We start from the raw sequence: 23,586 nt of genomic DNA on the forward strand, positions 1-23,586 counted from the left end.
GTTTGAAAAAAATCACTTCGCATACGAGTAAATAGGGAGTTTGTTTTTCTAACAGTGATGTAGATTTTATTTAAATCCGCATTCACTTCCGCATAAAATTCCTTTATATAGGAGTTAATTCCACTCTGAATATGAACCGGAGTTTAAATATTAAAATAAACTCCCCTTCGGAGTAAACTTCACTCCGAGGGCATTAAATAAATACACAGTCTTCCGCTCCACATTCACTCCGAATTTAATCCGCGTTCACTCCGCAAATTTTTTCAGTGTAGTAAAAAAAATGATTTTTGTAAAAAAAATATTTTATCAAGTACTACATTAATTACTAATTTCATATTGAACTTGAATAATAATTCCGTTAACAGAAAAAAATCGAAATTTGTTAACAAAATTTCGAAAAAAAAATTAAATATCAAATCGCGAATTCAAATTTTTTTTCAAGTAGAAAAGTCATTTCGAGTGAAACCTTAACATTTTTAAACCAATAATAGATTAAATTGAAAATTTTCAGTAGCATAATTTCTTGTAGAAAAAAATACGATGACTCTAAACGTTATTTTTTCTGTTGGTGTAAAATATAATTAATAGTTGTATGGATAGTTATAAATAAGATAAACCGAATATTAAAGAGAGTAAGAAGACGATAATGACAGTAAGGAGTAGTGAACAGACGTGAAAAGTGAGGAAGAAAGTGGCGCGAGAATGAATAAGTCCAACCAAGAAACCCTGGGTAATTGCTGAGGCATCTCTTCGCACCTCATCATCATCATCAACAGCTAGGGCTGTTGTCGTCGTATAAACGTCACGAAACTCACGTCGTGAGAGGAAGTAAGACCACCCGTTAGACCATTCGTATTTTCAATATATTTTCACCTATTTTTTTATTTTTTTATCGCGATGAATGAAAAGTCGTAAATTTATTATTTTTTATTTATCTTCTTATATATTTAGATATTTATATATATAATGTATAGGTATGTGTACGGTTTTAGATAAGAGTATAAAGTAAACCCTTTGGAAAATTAATAACTTGGAATTTTAGAATGAAAATTACCCAGCATGTGTTTGCTGGGTATTACATTCTTAACATATTTTTTAATAAATATGACATACGTCGCTGAGAATGCAACATTAGTGATGTGCATCAGACCACCCAAGATGCTACCATTCTAAACGACCATCATGAAATATGGTAATTTGGAGCCCTGCTGTCTAAGTCTCAAAAAAAAAAAAAACTACATATATAGAGACGGAAGGACTTTAAAAAATATGATATACATTTATATAAATATATATATGTATACGTATAGTCATTAGAAAAAAAATCATACTGAAGTTAGGCGATGTCTAATAATATTTGAATTTTCAAAAATCGATAAATTATAAAAGAAAAAAATATTGAAAAAATTGCACTTGTAGATTTTTTAATTTTTTACATGCGCATATTTTTAGTTTTTTTTTTTTTCTTAATTGATTTGTTGAAAAAAGAATCCGAAAATTGTCAACTGTTTGTTGATTTCAGAATCATGAAAAAAAAGATTTTTTTACACAAGAAATTTTTTTCGCACAATGCGAAAAATTTCTTGAGACAGATACAAATTTTCTTGAGGCGAGTAAAAATTTTTTGCACTAAATTCTAAATTCTTTTTTATGACAATTAAGTTAGCGGCCATTTAAAAAGTTTTAGATTTTTGTTTCCAAAAAAATAAATATTGAAAAAAATATTTTGAAAAATTGCACGTATAGTTTTTGAAATTTCTGACATGTGCATTTTTTTAGAAATATTTTTTTTTCATTATTTATCTGTTAAAAAAAATTGTTTTAATTTCAAATGTCTGCTAACTTTACTATCATTCTTTTTTTCGGCATATAAATGTATGGAAAATCTGACTCAAAATATTTGTGAGTTTTCAATTTTTGAATGATAATGAGTAATAAAAAATTATTAATCGTTTAAATAACAATAATAATAATGGTAATAATTATAATAAATAACAAACCGTAAAAGATAAATCGCATGCATTTAAAGATTATCGCAAAAAATCAATTTAAACGTCTTGGAGTCGGAAGAGGAATTAAAAATGACCAAAGAATATAAATGTATGTTACATATATATATAAGTGGTATGTCTGTGTATGGGCATGTATGTACGAAAAGAGAAATATATATTAAATGAAGGATCAAAAATATATTTAATAAAAATTCAAGCAGGAGCATATAACTCTTTCGTCAACGTCTTGCCTGGAGTGACCGAGGCGAATTAATTCTCTCGTTTCATCTTGTGTGAAGGCTATAGGTATATGTATGGGTTTAAAGAATGCTCGAGTAAGTGGAGAAGTTTAACTTTAAGGTACAGCATGTATTTAATTTTCAATAATTAAATGTGTTTATAAATTACGCAAAGGATTTTTGGGTTTTAATATTTCGATTAATTCAAAGTGTCAGGCGTGAGTATAAATTTTTTTTTTAACCAACGATGTGTTGATCCTGATTATATAAAAAGTATGAAATTTATGAAACCGAACTATCCACGGAGAAAAAAAACAGTAATTTTTCCTATGTTGGCATAGTAACTATTACTATGTGGACCCAGGAATTTTTCCTATGTAAACAAAGGGAAATTCCCTATGTCAGCATAGGAATTATTCCTATGTTACCACAGTATTTTTTTCTCTGTAGCATAGGAATTTTTCCTATGTCAAACATAGGGATTATTCCTATGTTAACGTAGGAATCGTTCCTATGTTAACATAGGAATCATTACTATGTTAAAATAGGAATAATTCCTACGTAAACATAGGAAATTTTACTTTCTGCAAGTCACATTGCTTTTACGGAGTAAACGTACAGTTACAAATCCCATGATTTTTTGTAGTAAGCAAGCTAATATATATGTAAAAAAATAAGTAAATTGTCTGTTTTAAAATTTTATATGCATAGAAATTATTCCTATGTTAACATAGTAAATTTTCCTATGTTGCATAGTAAATTTTCCTATGTGCACATAGGGAAATTTACTATGTTATATAGGAATAATTCCTTTGTCACATAGGAATTACTCCTATGTTAACATAGTAAATTTCCTTATGTTAGCATAGTAAAAATTCCTATGCAACATAGGAAAATTACCTATTTTTTTTCTCCGTGTGGGTAATTTGATTGGTTACATGCCGGTAAATAAATAAATAAAAATAATAATTTTCTATAGAAAAAAATGATTTTAATTTTTCCCGGTTTTTTTTAATTAATTCTTCATGTTAATTTAATTTATTTATCGCCTTTTTGGCATAAATGCAAAAATAAAATTTTATGTCAACAGACACAAAATTTTTTTTCTGATTTTCAAAAATAAAAACAAATTTTGTAAAAGTTTACTAATGATAAGTTGATAGTCAACAATTACATCTTTATAGCTTTAGTATATACGTCAAAAAGCCACATAAATATGCACATGCCCTTTGAGGATATATTGATGCAAGTTGTGGATTTGTGAGCGAGCAGTCAATAAACTTCCAGGAGTTTTAATGGAGGGAATGGAATAAAAATTAAGGACGAAAGAAAATAAAAATATAATAAAAGATACGGTAGCAAAGAGACAAGAGACATGTGAAATAAAACGAAAAATGAATAGCGTGTAAATAAAAATGAGACTTACGAGCTGATTCTGATAGGCGGTGACGGCGGTGAAAATGGCCTCCGGGAATACGAAGGTCTTGTGTGGCTCGCGTTCAAGATCCTCTATTGGGTCCTTGGCACCTGAGTCCGGTCGCTTCACCAGGTGTATACGTGGCTGGTACTTGTGCATTGAATTTAATACCAGCTGTTTAATTTCAAAAATCATCTTTAATTTACATCTGATGCTTTAATAATACGATAAACGCATTGCCATTAAACCTCAACAAATAAACTACCCTCTTTTTAATCAATTTATACTTTTTATTTTTGCTTTACCCCAATGAAAAAATTTATAAAAAAAAATATATGTTAAAATATATAAAATATATGTTTCTTTTATATATTCTAATATATACATTAAATATATTTAAAATATATAAAATCTATACTAAAATCGGCCAAAAGTTGGCTATTAAAAATATATTTTTTATACATATTTTATATAAGTTTATATATATTTTTTTATACTAGAAATATACACGGAAAAAAATGACGCTCAAAATTTTAATAGTTTGTAGTTTATTTTTGACTTAAAATTAGTATATTCGATACTAATATCAAACCGGGATCATTATATATTACAAAATGGCTATTATTTATATTAAAATTTCATACACATAGAAGAGCAAAATTTGTAATTCCGTATATTAAAATTAATATGAAAAAGAATCGATAAATTGGTATCTACAGTTATTACTATTCAAATAAACATAGAAAAATTTTAAAAATGAGGAACCGAAAAATTAGTAAACGTACATATTAATATATAAAGATCTAGTATACTAATTTTTCATTATATTATTTACCAGTTATTCGATATATGTATATAACAAATTAATTTATAATAACGAATAAATAACATTTTATATTAATTATTAGTCAATGGGATAGAATTTATAAAATGAGAGTTAAAAGTTTTCGGTATTTTTATGAGCAAAAAATCAGTATCTAGTATACTAATTTTTCATTTTATTATTCACCACTTATTCGATTTATGTATATTGTAAATTAATTTATAATGATAAATAAATGATATTTTAAGCTAATAATCGATCAGTGATATCGAATTTATAAAATAAAAGTTAGTAACTTTTGCAATTTTTCGGCTGGAAAAATCAGTATCTAAGATAGCAATTCTTAATTTGACCAATCATTACTTTTTAATAGATGTATGCCATAAATTAATTAACTTTCACTAATAAGTCACGTATTATACCTAAAAGTACTAATATTTACTTACTTTTTGAAATAATTGATAGTAGTTTTTAGGAATCTACAAAAATTAGTAAACTACTTTGTATTAAGTACATAATAGTACTAATTATTGACAACAGATTTCACTTTTAACTATTATTTATTAATTTTTAATATTCTGTTTTCTCCGTGTATATTTTTTATATATATTTTTGTTATACATTTTTTTCATGGGGATATTCAGTTTACTTAAGGTTGCTTTTATTCGTATCCCTAATATATATATATGAACGAGGAATAAACGTCTGCTAAATCAAACAAAATGTTTATTCAATTACACTAAGAAAAGATTTCTCTTTGAGAATATTTTAGAAAATTTCCAAACAATAAATATTTTCTCTTTGTCATTTTTATTTTCTTTAAGTTAACGTATATGTTGTTATAAAGATAGTTTATTGGTTAAAATGTCAAAATAGTATGATAAATTAAAATTTAGTGATAATATTTTTAAAATAAAATCGGTAATTCTTAAAATGGAAAATGAAAAGGAATTTTATGATTTAGTGATAAAATTTATTATTGGAAATTGTTTAAACGTTTCGGATAAATAATGGAGTATTGTAAAATTGAGAATATACATTTATGTATGTATATATAGATGTATATGAGACAATGCTCCGAAAATAAGCTCGTGAATATAGAAGTGGATCTTTAACAATTTATTAATCCGAGTCGGACAATTTATATCGGGTGATTTAACGGGCAGACGACAGTAAATTTTCGTGTATTATCAATGTGATGAGAATATTAAATGCCTCACTTGTTAACATTATTAATTGAATGAAATTAATTTTGACACTCCAGACTGTCTGATTTATAAAATCGATGTTAATTTAATTAGTGCTAAAAGTGTTACACAAAATTTTAAATAGAAATTTTCAGATAACCCGCTCTCTAAAAGTGAATTTGTGAAATTCACTGCGAATCAGTGGATAGTTACTATTTTTACAGCTATAAGTATACCACACGGAAAACACGGATTTCGTCCTGATAACAAAAGACGGAATAACAAAATATTTTGTTATAATGACAAACATGATTAGCTTACGGTAACAAATCAATTTGTGTCGTAATTAAGAAGTCGATTTGTTATAGGAACACATGATGTTTATTATAATAATATCGTCGTATTTTAAAGCCGGAATTTGCTAACGTAAGTAATCTTAGCTTATGATTACAAAAATTTTTGTTAATGCTACGAATTCATTCTGTTACTTTAACAAATCAGTTTTTTTATTGGAACACAACAGTTTTGTTACAGTAACAATAAACCATTGCTTGGCCCAACGAAGAATTTGCTAGCATTACAAAAACATTGTAATCCCAACTAATGCTTCATTATCTGTATATTAAGGCAGAATTTTGTTACCGTAAGTTATCTTGAGGTCACAAAAATTTTCTTCCCGTGCACTAATTGAACCACTGGTATACGTATATCTGGTCCCCAGAGAATATTCACAAATTCGGAGTGAAATTCACTGATTCATTTTTAGAGAGCGCGAAAAAATTAAATAAAAATTTATTTTCACTATCAAATTTGTACCAAAATATGATGATAATTGTGTTCTATGGAAATTTGAAAGTAGAAAAATAATCAGGACAATAATTTTTAAAATGTCCTCGTAGAGATCAACCGATATCGGAGATATTTAAAATTCTATTAAATTTTTCTATTTTTATGTCTGAACAATTCGATTTAAAATTTTTAAAACTTGTTTATTAACATGCCCTCTATGCAATTGGACACAGAGAGAAAAAATTTAAAGGTTTAAATTTGCATATAGTTTTTGATTTGCTACTTTTTTTTTTTTTTTTTTTTTTGAAATTTTGTTAATGAATTATTTTAATTTTTTTCCTGTTAAGAAAATTATCCGTCAAGTTCCATATGAAATTAATAATTGATTTGCATTGATTTACTACACAGGAAAAAAATTATATTTACAAAAATCATTTCATTTAAAATCATTTTCTTAATCGAAGAAATCTGAGCTCTGCTCGAAATCTGATAATTCTTTTGCTGGATTACCGTAAATAAATTTCGTTTTTCTTCTGTCAAAAAAATTATTCTTCAATTCAAATATGAAATTACTTATATATTAATTTTTATTGATTAACTACTCAAGAAAATATTGTTTTTACAAAAGTTAATTTTTTTTTACCGTATACTTTCTAATCTTATTCTAGACCAAATATGAGAATTTTCACAAATAAAATTCAAAAAAGTTAATAAATTTTCAATTGCGAATTGAAGGCTTTGAAAAATTTCCGGATGACCCTCGAAAATTAGCATTCAAATCTCGGTTCCGCATTTATAATTAATAACTTAATAAAAAATATCACAAAATCATTAAATCCTTGATGATTTTCCTCATGTTTGTGAAACATAACAATAGTACACGGAAAAAAAAAGGGATCTCAAAATTTAGTTATAATTACCAGTGGAAAGTGAACCAAAACCATTAAAATTGACCCAGCAGTTTTTACTTCTGGCATAAGTGAAAAATTACTATTTCATAAGTAGAAGATACAGACGCTTAGTAATTTTTAATTTATGATATCACATACACTTATGGAATAGTAATATTTCAATTTTGTCAAAACTAAAACCCATCGGTTCCCACTAGTGGTTTCGGGTTCATATCTACGTCGTAATTTTCTTTCCGTCTACAAAATATAATATTCATATAATTAGTAAAAAAAGAAAACTTACATGTCCATGTCGGTCCATTTCATTGTTAGTAAGTTTAACTTTTTCAAAGGACACAATTTGTTTCCTCAACTGTTCACCAGTAAAGGGTGAATCCGGATGGACATAAAGTCTCGCCGGTGCTGGAGGGTCTGCTTTTCCAGCTACCAACCACGAACTTCTATGGTAGGCGTATCTATACCTTTTTTTATCAACCGGCACAATGTCCATCAGCACAGCATAGCGTCCGTCAGGCCTCAGTCCGTTGAAAGACACCCGACAGGTCGGAAACATCCTCCTGCAACAAAATTAAATCAAACCTTATATACTTTTACCGTTTCACATATATACAAATACACTATACAATAAAATATAATGATAAATCCCTCGAAATCAAACCAACTAACCCCGATCTACCAATGACTAATTGTTCAAAGACATTGAAACATAAGCGCTGATAAGATCTTGCTGCTAAGGACTACTGGTTAACTTGTTACTCAAACAGCCAAAGTTTGAATACATATATATTTATATGAAAGCGACAATGTAGCACACGTGTGCCTTAATCAATTGGTTGACATTAACCACACCTACATCACGACAAACATATTATTGTGTAAAAAAAGAAATATTTTTTTAATACATGATCACAATCAGACTTCTCGCCACCGCTTGCCCACTTATGACTTCTGGTGGCTAGTTATACACACATATTTATAAATATGTGTGTATACAATTTAAAACGTAAATGTTTTGCCTCCAAGGAATGAAAATAACATTAATACCGTGTCTGGACTCCTGCTGGTTGACCACTAAAAATGTATATATGGTGGACAACCCGCCGATCTTATCTTTTCGTTCGTCTTCGTCCCTCTTTTCTGTCCTTTTTATTTTATTTCTTATGCTCAATCGTTATATGTATATCTATATATATATCTATATATTTATATTTATATATATAAGTGCATTCATCCAATGAATGCATCCTTTACACTACATATGTGAATAATGCTTTTTATTTATCAAACTGTTCTTTGTTAATTAATTTAACGCGACAACAGTGACAAATAAATATATATGAGATTAATCTGCAATTAAGATTGATGTGTGAAAGATTTTGTAAATAGTTAATGCTTTTTATTAACGGATTATTTTTAAATCAACACTTTGATCTTTCTTTGGTTAAGCAAAAAATGTTGTCCGGAGATTAAGCTCTGGAAAAGGAAATGAATTTTTTATATTGTTCAGTTAATGAAGGTTTAAGTTGACGGGTGAAAAGATAGAAACTTGGGACGTAGATCTAATTACTGACGCCCGAGTAAGTGTTCAACCGGGTGAAGTAATTTTCTTTGTCTTTCTTTTACTTTTTGTGTCTTGTTCATCGTCTTCTTGTTCTTCTTATTGTTTTTCTTGGTTCCTTTAGCTAGTCGATGTTAACTCTTGAGGGAAAAGTTTAGGGTGCAGCGGACAATTAGGCGCGCGTCGTCCGCGTCGACTTTTATGCTGTAGTCTTCACTCGACCATTTATTACTATGCTACATACATTTATTTAAAATTATTATATTACTATGATATTCTATACACTGTAAAAAAAAAACGAGAGTTAACCCTCGGCTAGAGCACCATATTGGTGTAGATATTCTATAGAATCGGAGGTGTGCGCGTCAGTTTTTATATGATAAGAGTTAATCTGGGCATTTGTTTGTAAGTCTGTAAAAATTTTATCGATTTTTAAGAACTTTTCCATGCCCATACAAAAAAAAAAGAATCGGCCCATTACTGGATCGTGAATGGCTGCCAATTTTCAAGCATCGGCCGAAAATCGGCTAAATGACCTGATGTCATAAACTCACTTAGCCTTCAAACTTTCAAAACTGCAGCTTTTAAATTTTTCTTTGTTCTTGAGCCGTATGAGAATTTTGGACCTGGTATTATTATTCACGGAGTTAATTTTGAAATCTCGATAGTGCTTATATATCTTAGAATTTACCCTGGTTTTTATCTCAAATATGATACTTTTGTTATCGTTATTACTATATTCTGTTTATGTTATTAATTATTACTTATTAATATCTGTTTATAGACTTACGTGTACTTTTTCTTTTTCTCTTTATATTGTAATATTTGCCATTTGGCTTCTGCCTTGGCATTTAAATTTAATAAATAAATAAATAAATAAATTTTGTCAGCTACATATAGATTATATAATCTCTTAAAATTTTTATTATAAGGTATCAGTGGGTAATAAGGCCGAGCTAAGGGAGATTTTGAATAGAATCGAAAAGATTGCATTTAATTATCGAAATGTATGATTAATCTTTATTTCAATACATTAGCTATAAAATATAATGAAGTAATGGTAATTTTTACCGTAACGAGGGTTATCAGATACTTTCGACTGGGTTTTTTTCGGAAACAAAATCTCTCAATACAAAACACAGACCGCACTTTGATGCATAGCTGTCTAATCTAGTAAAGTGCGCTTTAATTGTTTCATAATATTCGTTTGTTTAAGAGAAAAATTCGGCCAAAGTTTCCATTTACTGTACAAGTGCAACAAAGATAGTACCGTTCGTGGACTTGAGTGTAATAGAGAGAAAAGTGCGAACCCCTGATAAACAAACAAAAAATTAAACTTTTACAAAAACCATAGGAATAGGCCTTATTTTACTACGGTAGGGTAATAAGGCCTACGGGTTAAACAAACTTGAATAGTTGGACTATACTTAATAAAATTGGTATTAGAGATAAATCATCACTTAAATTTAGCAACAATACTTTTTAAGAGTCAGAAGACTAGATTGTTTTTTATAATTTCTTCTGCACTACAACAGCATATGGCGGATGATGAAATATAGAAGACAGGGAACGTGGTATCGGGACTCTATAAACTTGTCGTAACATCTCTATGCAAGACCCTTCTACTAGAGTAGCCTTTAGCGGAGGCGATTATTTTAAATAAAATATAATTTCTGTCACTTAGGCCTTATTACCCGACAGGCCTTATTACCCGCTGGTACCTTATAATTGATTAGTGCTTGGATCACAATAAGTGTTCGAAACCCCCAAGACCTTAATAAAATAATTTATTTAATTTAAATTAATAAAAATGATAGAGCAGACTAATAAAAGTGTATGGTCGTGATTGAATTTTCAGATGGGTTTGAACTTGTGTGTAGTATCTAGCAAACAGTTTGCTCTTTATCTCGACCCCTGTGGATAGGAGAGTCTCTGGTGTAGTTGTTTCTGGTCGCTCAGCTGGATAGTGTAAAAGGAGAAGGGGCAGAGAGAAATTCACGGATCAAGGCTGTTAATGAGAAAGAGTCGCCGCTTGTTGACGTTGACATCGGCTGAGTAGAGACATTGATGTAGTATCTACTATATACCGAATCTACTGGTGCTTGCGATTAGTAAAATCCGGGGAACAATTGACCCTTGGGACTAAAGGGTTGATATAACTTAATCGATCTACGTGATATATTTTATTGCATTTGGGTTCGTTACGGTTTGGATCAAGAAATTGTATTTATTTATTTAAGAGTTAATTTATATATATATTAGAAGGACTTACTTATTGGCATTTTAATTTGATAAAAGGGTTAAAAGATTGATTACCTGCCGGTTTTAGTTATTATCATCTCAGTTCCGAGTTCGTTGAATTTGTCCCAGAGTTCTTTTGTTTCCAGATGACAGACGACGTGCCTCAGCTCCTCGCAATTCGAGTGCTCTTGCAGAAGAGGGTTGGTCGAAGGTGATGCCGTTTTTCCGCTGGTACTTCCGGCATCGTCCGTTTCTATTTCGTCGTCTATGTCTACGGAATCTTGAGAAGGGGGAGGTATCCTACTTATTCCTGATCCACTTGCTTCTCTTTCTGTAAAAAAAAAAAGTAAATATCAATTAGTATACGGCTAATTAACGGTAGGCGACAGAGGGGTAAAATGGTCATCCTAAAATTTTTTGATCTGTCGAAAAATAACTTGGCTAGAAATCAGGTGACAGAATATTTAAAAAAAAAAATTTATGCTGAAAACTTGAGGGTGACCCTTTTGTCCAATTTTCCACAAATTTGTGGGTAAAAATATTTTTTGATTGCTAATAAAAATTTAGAATAATTTTAGTACTTCAAGTATAAAAAATTTTTAATGGGATAAATTTTTTATTACAAAAAAAAAAGTAAAAATTTCTCAGATTTGAAATTTTCCGAAAAATGGCCAAAATGGGCATCTTAAAAAATAAATGAATAAAAACCTAAATTTACATATTCATAAAAATATATATAAATTGGGTAAAAAATAAAAAAATTTTGATATTTATGTAAATTATCACCAAAAATAATTAAAAGCACTCGCAATATTTACCCTAAAAAATTTTTAACTTTAAAAACTAAAGCTTCCCTCTTTTTGGGTTTAAATTTTATGAGCAATATTTTGAATGCGACCATGCGCGACCCAGCCGCGATAATGAACCGACAAAAAAAAACATTGTCGGCGCGAGATGAGTGTGTAAAAAACATTAAGACTCGAACTGATGTAAGAGCAGAGTAAGAGTAGAAAAAAATATTAAGAGAATGTGGTCTCTCACATATCCACCCACATGTCGTCAAGCCGTTGCAATAAGACCCCAATTTTTATAACATTTTTTTTTTGTTTGTTTTCATATATTTTTATTTGTTTTTATTAACATGACATCTTTTTTTCATTCATACAAAAATATTCCCCAAGCTTTCCTAACCCTCTACTCTCCACTGATGCCATCCGTTTTATCATCAGAAATAGTACATTCATATATATACATATATATATGACGTCGTGTGTGTCACACGCGCCAAGTAAACACACACCCAGATTTCATTCATGCCTCAGTTACATATCAACGGCTCACTCCTAATTAGTGTCTCTCATATATATCTAACATATATGTATATATATATAACATAACTTATTTAATATAACTACTTGAGAATAATCTTCTTAAATTACCGTACGGTAATTTAAGTATAAGTAGCAAAAGAAAATAATATATGAAAGATTAAAAATAAAATAATAAAGCAATAAAAAAAATTTGAAAGGAAATATACGAGCAAATGCGAATCGAATTGAAGGCTACCGTTCGAAAAGATGAGAAAAAAAAATAAGAGAGAAAGATGGGATCTAAAAGAGTTAAGTCTTTCAAATTCCTTCTCACTCTCGATGTGATGTTTCGATGGACTCGGTTACTTTTTTTTTTATTTTTTTTTTTTTTCAACCACCTTCAAAGCGCTTCGAACGCAATTAGGCTCGCCGGGACTAATTGCTCGCCGCGATACGAGTGAACGAGAGAAATATTAGTGAAGGAGAGTAAGAGGGTAAGAGAGAGGAGAGAGGAGAGACATGAAGAAGATAATGTTTAGTTATGGAGCACCGAGTACGGATATTGGGTTGAGGTGAGAAAGAAATATTGAGGAGAGACAGTAAGCTGGCAAAAGATGTAATAACACCTACGCCTAAGTTACTGGAAGATAGTTTGTTGCGAAAAAAGTGTTGTGTTCGGAGTGTAATAGCTCTGGTGCGGTGTTTTGAGATAAAAACGTTTAATTATTCATTTACGCTGTGGCTTTTACTTTACGACAGTTGTTGTTTTACTCTCATTAGTTTAAAGTCGTCGAGCCGCGACGAGTAAACGAGCTTAATTGGTAAATTTATTCTAAGTACTTTTCTGATTGACGTATTGCAAAAAACTTTTATTTTTAATCTGCTTTATTATGAATTTTAATTGTTAGTTTTATTTTATTTACTTGTATTGTTTATTTAAATATTCGCTTAATTGTTTTTTGCATTTGAAAACAGAGAGGATGTAAGACTTCGGGGGTGAGTTTACTCAAATACGGCCTCGAAATCACACTAATGACGGTCACAATTTTTTCTACTCGTGTTTGTCGATGTTCAAAATGAATATAATTTTATCTGACTGATTTTTTGTTTTTATTAAATGCGGCGTTGGAACGAAATTTATTATTTTTTTTTTCGACTAGATATTCTAATATTTATAAGAAAAATATGTAATTTGTTACTTTATGAAAATTGCCCAAAAAATTTGGTACTGTAAGGACTGCTGGTAAACTGCTAGTAAATATTGAAAATTTCAATATTTTTACGTACCATTGTCTAGTGATTTCTACACAGAAAAAGAAGTTATCTTGAGTCGAGAAAATATTTTTGAAGACAAAAGTTTTCGGGAACCAAGTCAAGATTTTCTTGAGCCAAGAGAATTTGTCTGGGTTAAAAAAAAATTCGTCTTGGTCGGAGAAGATTTCTACTTTTCTTGAATCAAGAATATTTACATTCAGTCGAGAATTTTTTTTTTCTGTGTAATTCTACACTGAAAAGTCGGGAGAGAAATCGGAGTGAATACTAATTTTATTTTAATTCGAATTCACTCCGCTATCCAAAGTTTCGGAGTTTAAAGAAAACCCTCCGCATACGGAATAAATAGAGAGTTTGTTTTTTCAGTGGAGTAATTTCGGAGTGATCTGAATTTTACTTCAACACAAACTCACTCAGATTCGGAGATTGAATATTAAAATAAACTACACTTCAGAGTGAATTTTACTCCGAGGGGATTAAAAAAAACAATCACCCACTCCGGATTTACTCCATATTCACTCCACTAATTTTGTAAAGTGTAGAGATTTTTTTTTCAACAAAATAATTTCGGAGTAATTTGGATTTTATTTAAATCCGCATCCACTCCGATATGTATTTTTAATGTTAAAATAAACTTCCCTACGAAATTAATTTCACTCCAAGGGGATTAAATAAATTCAAAAATCATCTGCTCCTCATTCACTTCGCACTCCGAATTTACTCCGGATTTAATCCGCATCCACCACAAATTTTTACAGCGTACTAAATTTCAAATTTGTATATTTTACTTTCTCCGTTTTAATTCATAATCATGTTGCGGACAATTTTCTTATTTTTATATTTTATAATTAATACAAAATAATTTCTTATAAGAACACTGAGAAAAAAAAATGTTCTGTCAATTCGCGCAACCGAAACGTCTTCAACTCAAAATTCACCATCGCAACGGAAAATCTTTCGTTTAAGGTCTAAAAGTCTTGGCGACTTTGATAAGAGAACTGATCGTTAATTCGCAGCACATTTTTTCTCAGTGTATAAAATTTAAAAGAGAACTTCAAAATTCACCTAAAAAATTACATTAAGCCAAAAATTTAATTTACTCCCACAATTTGTCTCGAAAAATTCATATAAATCAAAGCCTTCCATTTCTTCTATAAAAAATTTTCTTCAATTAAATTCACGTCTACTCAAAGGAAAACTTCCTCTAATATCGACTCGCAGTAATTTAAATTTATTTAATTAATAAAAATTTTAATTAAATATTTTTAATATCAAGTAGAATTAATTGCATAAATATTTTTATTAAAAAAATAAAAAAATAATTTTTCTGCGTAAAAATAATTTTATTTAGAAAAAAAAAGACGACTGACTACACTTAAGACATAAAATAAATTTAACATCTCAATACTTTGACGGTAAATTAATAACACTGCACCTGAGCCTTAGAAAACTATAGGGAAATAATAAGAGAGAGTTATTGAGACGAGATATGGCGCACTGCGGCTTAACTAACACCGGTTATTATGCGTGCTTTTATTATCGTTAACTTACCTATAATAAGTTTATGCGTAAAGCAACATGACTCCATTCAATGAACATGTTTTAATGATTTTAATATACATGCACATATATATATAAATATATGCATACAAATTAATCGTTAAAAATTCACGTGATTTTAAAATCTATTTTTTTTTAAACACCCCCTCTTTAGCAGCTATTTTTTAACGTCACTATCTAACGCACGTTGCTAAATAATGAGAAATAAATTGCATACTTGCATCGATTTTAAATTTAAATAATTTTATAAATTATATACTTTGTAATTTTATTTTACTACATGTACTATATTTACTATTACACAGAAAAAAAAGATTTCTTGAGGCAAATAATTTATACTCCCCCCAAAAAAATGAATTGAAAATGAAAATTCTCATGATCTCGAAGTTAACCGACAATTAAAAAGTATCGAATTTTTTTTTTAACAATTCAATTTAAAAAAAAAAAACTAAAAATATGCACATGTAGAAAATTAAAAAATCTAGAGGAGCAATTTTTCAAATTTATTATTTTGAAAAAAATCCTAAAGTTATTAAACGTCAGCTCACTTCGGTACCGTAAATTTTCTTGGGGCGAGAGAAACTTTTTTCTGTCTAGAAAATATATATATCACATTGCAACTTTATTCCAAAAATTTTTCAATTTGGTTCAGTTCCAAACAATAATTTATTTTCATAAATTTTAAATATATATATGGCAGAAATTATTTAATTACACCCTGCTATAAAAAAGCATTAAATACTTTAGCATTTAAATTACTTTTACTAATTAAATATCGATCGTACGTCCAAATGCAATGAGTACTTTTTTTTAGTAAATTTAATTCTCTGAAAAAATGACCCTGATAAATTTTCGTCTATATCCATAACTTCATCTGCAATTTAAATTTAAATACAAGTAAATCATATTATTTTTTAAAATTATAATTTTTTTACATTAAAATATATTTTACAGGCTAAATATCGATTGTACGTCTAAATGTAATGAATACTTTCTTGTAGCAAATTAAATTCTCTATAAAATTATTCCTTATCAATTTTTATTTAATTCCATAACTTTATCCGTAATTTAAACATTAAGTAAAATATTCACAATGGCTCCGAAATTTGACCTCAATTCCGAGATTTATCTTTCGTGAATTAATATTATTTGTAAATTAATAATTAATTTTTGATAATGATGTTAAACATAAAGTTTGTTCTTGTTAAAGTTCAAATATTATAACTAATAATAAATTTTTTTTCATCACATTTACTCAAATATTACGAAAAAAAAAAAAAAAAACGAAATTTCTCAACATTTTTATCAAAATTAAAACTAAAGCATATTAATTAAATATAAATTATTTCCACATTAACTGCCATCTGTTTTTCTCGGTGAAACACAGCTTTATATACACATATGTCTACATATGACAATTTTAACATGAATATCTATATATATATTATTTTATCAATGCAAAGTATTGCGCCGTTACGTAAATAATATCCATTAAATGATTGGCTATGCCAAGAAGCAATAGGTCAAGAAGCCGTCGGTCCACTTTGTCTTTCTCTCATACATTATTATATTTATTATACATAACAGTATCGCGATAGATATATATTAAAGGACTTCTGGCATTGAATTTAATATATTATTATACACTTAAATTTATTTTCCGTAGTATATATATATATATGTATTTAAAATATCCCATATGTTGCATACATAACTTATGTGTCACACGTGCCATCTACTTGGTGACATCCATTGACGATGGATACAACCCAAGAAAAATTTCTTATACACATACGCGTGACCAATTGTCTCCACAGTAGCATATGTTGATTCTTACTTTCGAAATTTCTTTTAAAAAATTACCGACGAAAAATTTAGACATGCGAAGAATTTCATGGTGGAAATTACAAAAAAAAATTAGGTGATGGTGGAAAGACCCAATTTTTGAAAAAAATTATGCCACTTGTTGAAGTGATTTTCAATAAAATTCAACGAGAACATATTCAGGAAGATGAATTTTTTCTGTATCACATATGGGAAGGGCGGGGAAAATGGGACCGCTGTGGAAATAATGGATTTTTGTGCATTTGATTACGGTATATTCTTTGACTCCATTCAAAGTAATTGAACCAAATTTCCAGTTGCCGTGAAAAGAGAATTTCTTCCTTGGGCGGGCGAAAATGGACCACCCCTAAATAACAAGAAAATTAAAAAAACGGAAATGAGTATAATAAAATTGTTTGTACTGAATCTGAGAGAGAGAAAAATTTGCAGTATAATTAGTATTGTATTAAAAAAAATTTTGGATACTCAAAAATATACAAAGATGATTATAAAAGTCGTAAATGACAATTGAAACTTTGGAAAATAAATAAATTTTTATCAAATTTTGGAGTGATCCGTTATGCCCACTTTCCTCTCAAATTAACAAATATTTCAGATTTAGCAGCAAAGTCTATAAATTTTGACTCAACGGTCACATGGGGTTCAGGTGAACCCTAGTTAATTTCCAAATCCAAATATCTCATTTAGATATTTAGTTTTTTAACCAGTAATATGTGCACTGTAAAAAATTTGCGGAGTCCCATACAAAAAAATAGAATCGGCCCATTACTGGGTCGTGAATGGCTGCCAATTTTGAAGCATCGGCCGAAGATCGGCTAAATATCAGATGATAACGGTATGCCAAGCATGGCAGTCGCAAGTATTGGCCAATCATCGGCCAAAGCTTGGTATCAAGAGCACTCGATCAAACCGTTGGTCAACGATCGGCGGTTAATTGTGCGCCGTTTTTATAAGCAAAAAGACGGCTGCCAATGCTTCACCATGCACTGGCCAGTATAGTTAGCCATTTATTGGCCAATCATTGCAAACCAGGCATCGGCCGATCTATGGGAAAATTTCGAAGCTCGGCGACTTTGTATGAGGGATTCGGATTCACTTCCAATTTTTTTATGTGTATGGAAAATTTCTACATTATTGGTAATTTTCAGCCCAATTTCATATTTTTTTTTATACTGCCATCTGCATAGTAATTTTTCAACAAAATTTCTGTGCAAAAAAGATACGAAAATTGTCGGTAATACCGCACACCACTTCGCGTTTGAGGTGTAAAAAATTATCTTAGTATATGGTTGAAAGTAATGATAAAAAAAGTGAACCACTGAATGTAAATAATGACAAAGTATTCCAATAAAACAAAAGTTCATTCTAAATTTGCAACACTGAAGTATCTCTTAATTGGCGAGAGAAGTGTCTATCCTTAGATTGCTTCTTCATTTTCTTACTCGTGTGTGGTCTATATCTTCTATAAATATTATACATACATATATATATACGTTCAATGTATTTTTATTCAACAACGTCAACGCTAGTGTTAAACGACTGACGAAAAGTAAAGGACAAAACCCGCAAAATAAAAAATGACCATCAAAAGAGTGAAGATGATGACAAAGATGGCCAACTAAACCAACTTATTTAGAATGAGAGATGATGAATAAATAACAGTCGTAGCATAAGTAGAAGAAGACGAAGAAGAAAAAGGTACTGTGTGAAAATGCGTGGGCTGTTATTTACGACAAGATTCAGAAGGCGCATAAGAATGTCATCATGAAAGATGCAACTGAATAGCAGGAGTGCCGAAAGAAAAAAATATTTAAGAAGGCTACAAGTATGCTGTAAATATAGTAAGTGAATATGATGAGCAGTAAAGAATCTAGAGAAGCATATTCCTGATTAATAAAACTGCAACAAGTAATAAAGTTGACGGAATTTAAAAGATTAGTGGACTAGTCGACTGAAGAGTTGCTCATGATTAGACTTAAAACAGATGGTGTGGTCGTAAGAATGATTGACCGCCGGTGGACCAAAGTAATAAAACACCCTAGCAGCTTAGCCAAGACCGCAGAGTCACGTGGCATCAAGCCATCGTCTCTGATGCTGGACACTCAACTGGCTCTCAGATTATTCTAGACACTCTACTTCAGTAAATCTGTTTACCGTACAACCAATCCAACGTGGATTTCAATTCTTCAGCTGGTTGCCAAAACTGCAACTGTTAAACTCGAGGAAACTTGCCAAGTTTCATCTGAAGACCGGCTAAATTGCTTGATATTTTTTCTAAACACTCTTAGCTAAATGATCGATGGGATTCCTGCTGGATTTTACCAGGACGATGACGGCTGCTTTGGCCAGTATTCAATAAATCCCGAATTCCTACATTCCGAAGGCCTATAAAGATCTGATTCTACGTTCAATGCAAAGCCGTGTAACGACAAATAAACCTGCTTGAAACTGCTGGCCTCCAGAGAATGACTTGAAATTTTGAACAAGTCCAGAGTACAGCCTACAAAGATGACTCAGCGTTTTATTTAAAAAAGTGTTGATGATGCTTGGAGTACTATTGTCCAGGTCACAAGTGCATCAGCTAATAATAATTCATTCAAAAATAATGTATGTCATACACACAATAGTGTTTCATAAGAGTCATTTGTCGAGCCTGTGTATACAGGAAGACCACCAGCACAAGTATCCTCATCATCATCATCATCATCATTGACCAAATCATTTGTATGTTTTATAGACGCAAGACGCATGCATTTAATTGGCAGTTAATAGTGATTGCTATGAGAAACAGTTGATACAAAAGCCAAGAAACGAGTTATTTTCATCATTGACATCCATCACTTAAACAATGATACTGTTTTTCCCGTTGAACTGTTGTGTGTATTATGGTCTTATATATTTATTGAGTAACTGATAACTGGGTATATCAAGAACTTGTAAGCAAGTTCGCGTGCTGCACTTAGTCGTGATGGCGATCCGCGAAAAGGAATAGAAGGTTATCGAGTTTAAATTACATAGAAACGCGAACGGAAAACGAGTAGGATAATAGCCAACCATCCACGTGGCAGTTTTCTATTCTGTAATTTGCCCTTGCCATTATTCTGATATGCAATACCGTTTTTACAGCAGAGTAAGGCGGTACTTAGCTGGATACTGCTATAAAAGTTAAATACTATATTGCTTATTACAAATATGTTATTGCTATTGCTATTGAATATTAATACTCTTGTAGTTTATGGTTTAGAGATACTCGGCTTACAAATATGGCAGTACATATGTGTATTTATTAAAAATAACTCGTATGTACTTTAATGGCTGCACAGTAGTCGATAATAAAATCATCAGCTAGACTTTGAGATTTGCTATTAACATTAACGATAACGAGTGTTCCGATAGTGAGAGATAAAAAAAACATATCTGAGCTCTGAGCTGTTTCCTAACTTGTTAACTTGTCCACCAGATGTCTTTTTCCTGCTCATCTATACGATAGTTCGTTAAGTTTTTAAAATAATTAAGCCGCTGATTACATTTAGTAATTTACGATACTTTAATGTAATTTATAAAGACAGAAAATAAGTCTATTAGCGATTAATATGATAAGTGTGCTGTCAACATTAATTCCAATAGATTGTCGTTGATAGTGTCTGATAGATGTGTGTGTATATAAGTGTTCTATGCTATGTACTATAGTTATATATTTAGTAATAAAGATAATAGCTTTTAACTATTACTGATTTAACATAAGCAATTTGCATTCCCGCATATTCTTCGTCGCCAATATATATGTTGTCGTTATTGTCGTGTGTGATAGTTGTGGTACACTAGTGTGTAATCGTTGGTTAACGATCGGTGTTCAGCGGATAGTGTGGCCCAACAAGACCAAAGAAGAGTAAAATAAAAATAATGAATATCAAGGAACAGCAAAAGTGGAGTTGAATAAGATAGAGATGCGGGTTGGCACGTAGCCTCTTTGGCACACGTTTCTTATATATACGTTATACACCAAGACGGTTCATTAGCGCTGTCATTTTACATCATGTGTGGTTTGAATATATGTCTCGAAGACAAGTGGACGATGAAGAAGCTATTTGCAGCTTTAGCTCGAGAGTTTAATTTGATAGATAGCTTTTCAAACAGTTATATAGTTTCCCTTATTACTGTTTTACTACGACTTATAATTCAGGTATTCACAGCTTTGTTGGAACAAATTCAAAATTGAAATATTCTGAACTAATTTCGCTGTCAAGAATGGCATCAGGAAGTGTCATATTTTATGTGCTTGTGGAATACCACATTATTGATGTACTATTCTCTGAGTATAATTTTGTGGTGACACACAACTCAGCTTTTTTTAACAACAAAGAGAAATAACTTACCGAGCTGATGTAATTTCCCACTGCCAATGGACTGTTGGAGTGAATGCCTGGATTGTTGTTGCTGATGCTGATGAGCCTGTTGTTGCTGTTGCCGTGAATCCCGCGCCATTATGGCTGCTATACTGAAGTCCGTGGCGCATTGGCGATTTGAATTACAATTACTACTACTACTACTATTATTATTATTTAAATTATTAAGAAGGCTGCTGTTTGGGGATGGACTAGAGCTGTCATCACCCTCGGCACCGTCGTCGCCTCTTGTTGTACATCTGTCAGGAATAACTCCAGGTGTTGCTGATACAGCAGTGGTCACCTCGGACTCGCCGCATCGCGGCATTTTCCCGCCGTCGGCGCCACCCCCGAGAAGTGACTGTGATGTGTCCTCCTCGTCCTCCTCGCTGCCGGCACCCACCCCGCCGTACGTAGTCAGGGTCAGTCCGTTTCTCTTCCTTGCAGCAAGACCTCGCGACTCCAGCAACATTACCTACACCCACTTCCGTGAAACCCAGCCACACTGGTTAGTATTTTATTAACCAACAAGTTTTACGTTTTATCAATACCGTCACAACCTCATCCAATGGTGTCCAGCTTTGCTACTTCCGTCCCGCAGTATTCAATAAATAAATAAATAAATAAATATGAAAAGCAGAGTAGTCATACACTCCCACCAAACATATGCTGGTCCCGCAAATATTTCCAATTTAAAGACACTAGATATTGGAGCAACAATAGCTGCTGCTTGTAATCTAAATTGTTGGCAATAATCGACGGTCTGTTGGGTCATAAACACAAACAAAACAATAGAGATCTCTTATGGTTACCGATCACCCAGAAGCTCAACATCCCCGATTGTTAATATAATATTTAAAAAAAAACACAAACTGACAATCGATCCACGTTAACACTTGAACGTTACTCTTAAGCACTGATGCCGCAGTTGTACTCCACGAGTTACTGAGACAAAGTGAGATGATCAAAAGGATGTAACCGCGTTATGAACACATGAATGTATGTGCGTGTAAGTATGTGTGCATGTGTGTATGTGTATCTATCACACCGGTCAGACATCAAGTAGCAGAAAGACCAAGATGTTTTTGAAAAATCGTGAGTGTGAATGGGGTGGATCGAACCGTGAACGCGCGGACAGACGATCGGTTTGGACCGAGTAACAGACCGGTTGCCTGACAGACTGACCTGCGCCGCGACGGGATGGCTCGAATTCACAACCGCCCCCCGCGTCCTACCCTTCTTTCCCACTCTTAAAGCTACTCGACGACATCAACGAGAACGTATTACCCGCGTACTAACCCGAGGGGCGTGTCGGGGTCTGGCCCCGCCCCGTGGTTCCTGAACGCCAAGACACGCCCACAAAAAAGATATTTCTGTGAGCGAGCGGTCGTTATTGCTTGATCCGCAGCCTGTCACAACGCCTCCAGTACATTCTCTTTTGCTGGTACTATCTTTCTTCAACACAAACCCATTATCTTCATCGTCGTCGTAGTCGTCGTTTACCACCACCAAAACCAATGCCACCCCGTTGCAAGGCACGGCGTGTACGTGCGAACGTTCACGGGTGGCGACCCTCGTCTCTTTTTCTATCTTCCTCACACCACCGGTCACGAGCTATACACACCGAGGCAACACCTTTTTTTTTATATACACATCACCTTTCTCTTCTTAGTCTCCGCGTCGTCGTACTCCTCGTCGTCGTAGTCGTCAGATGAAGCCCGTGGTGTGAGCCGCAGTTATAAGTGTGATGCACGGGAGTAGAAGAGATTCTCTCTCTTTTAAAAAAATAAAAAACAACCGAGAGAGCGAACAAGGGAAAGAGAGGGAAAGGGAGAGATGTTATATACTCAATATTATGGTCTCGTACGCGCCATCTAAACCTAAGCGAGACCGGGCAGCTGCCATTTTTTCTTACCAAAGGGATGTGCTGAAGAGGGAGCTACCACTAGGAGCTGCTACCTCGGTTATCGTAGTGGGGGGCAATTGCTGACAGCGTAGCAGACCGCTTTCCCCTTACTTTATATTAGCCCTCGGCAGAATATCATCTTCTCGCTCTTA

At 31.7% G+C, this 23,586-nt stretch overlaps 1 protein-coding gene across 2 annotated transcripts in view; it reads right to left on the reverse strand.

Annotated features, from left to right (window-relative positions):
• LOC130668325 (T-box transcription factor TBX20-like) overlaps nt 1-22,707 on the reverse strand; it is a 35,641-nt gene extending 12,934 nt beyond the window's left edge. For both annotated transcript variants that reach the window (XM_057470560.1, XM_057470559.1), the window contains exons 1-4: nt 21,520-22,707; nt 11,232-11,487; nt 7,641-7,914; nt 3,657-3,821 (exon numbers count right to left, since the gene is read on the reverse strand). In XM_057470560.1, the coding sequence (XP_057326543.1) occupies nt 3,657-3,821; nt 7,641-7,914; nt 11,232-11,487; nt 21,520-22,000 (1,176 nt within the window). In that variant the 5' untranslated portion in view covers nt 22,001-22,707. The remainder of the gene's footprint in view (nt 1-3,656; nt 3,822-7,640; nt 7,915-11,231; nt 11,488-21,519) is intronic.
• Between the last annotated feature and the right edge of the window lie 879 nt (nt 22,708-23,586).

The sequence above is a fragment of the Microplitis mediator genome, chromosome 5 (assembly GCF_029852145.1).
Source record: "Microplitis mediator isolate UGA2020A chromosome 5, iyMicMedi2.1, whole genome shotgun sequence".
Lineage (NCBI taxonomy): Eukaryota > Metazoa > Arthropoda > Insecta > Hymenoptera > Braconidae > Microplitis > Microplitis mediator.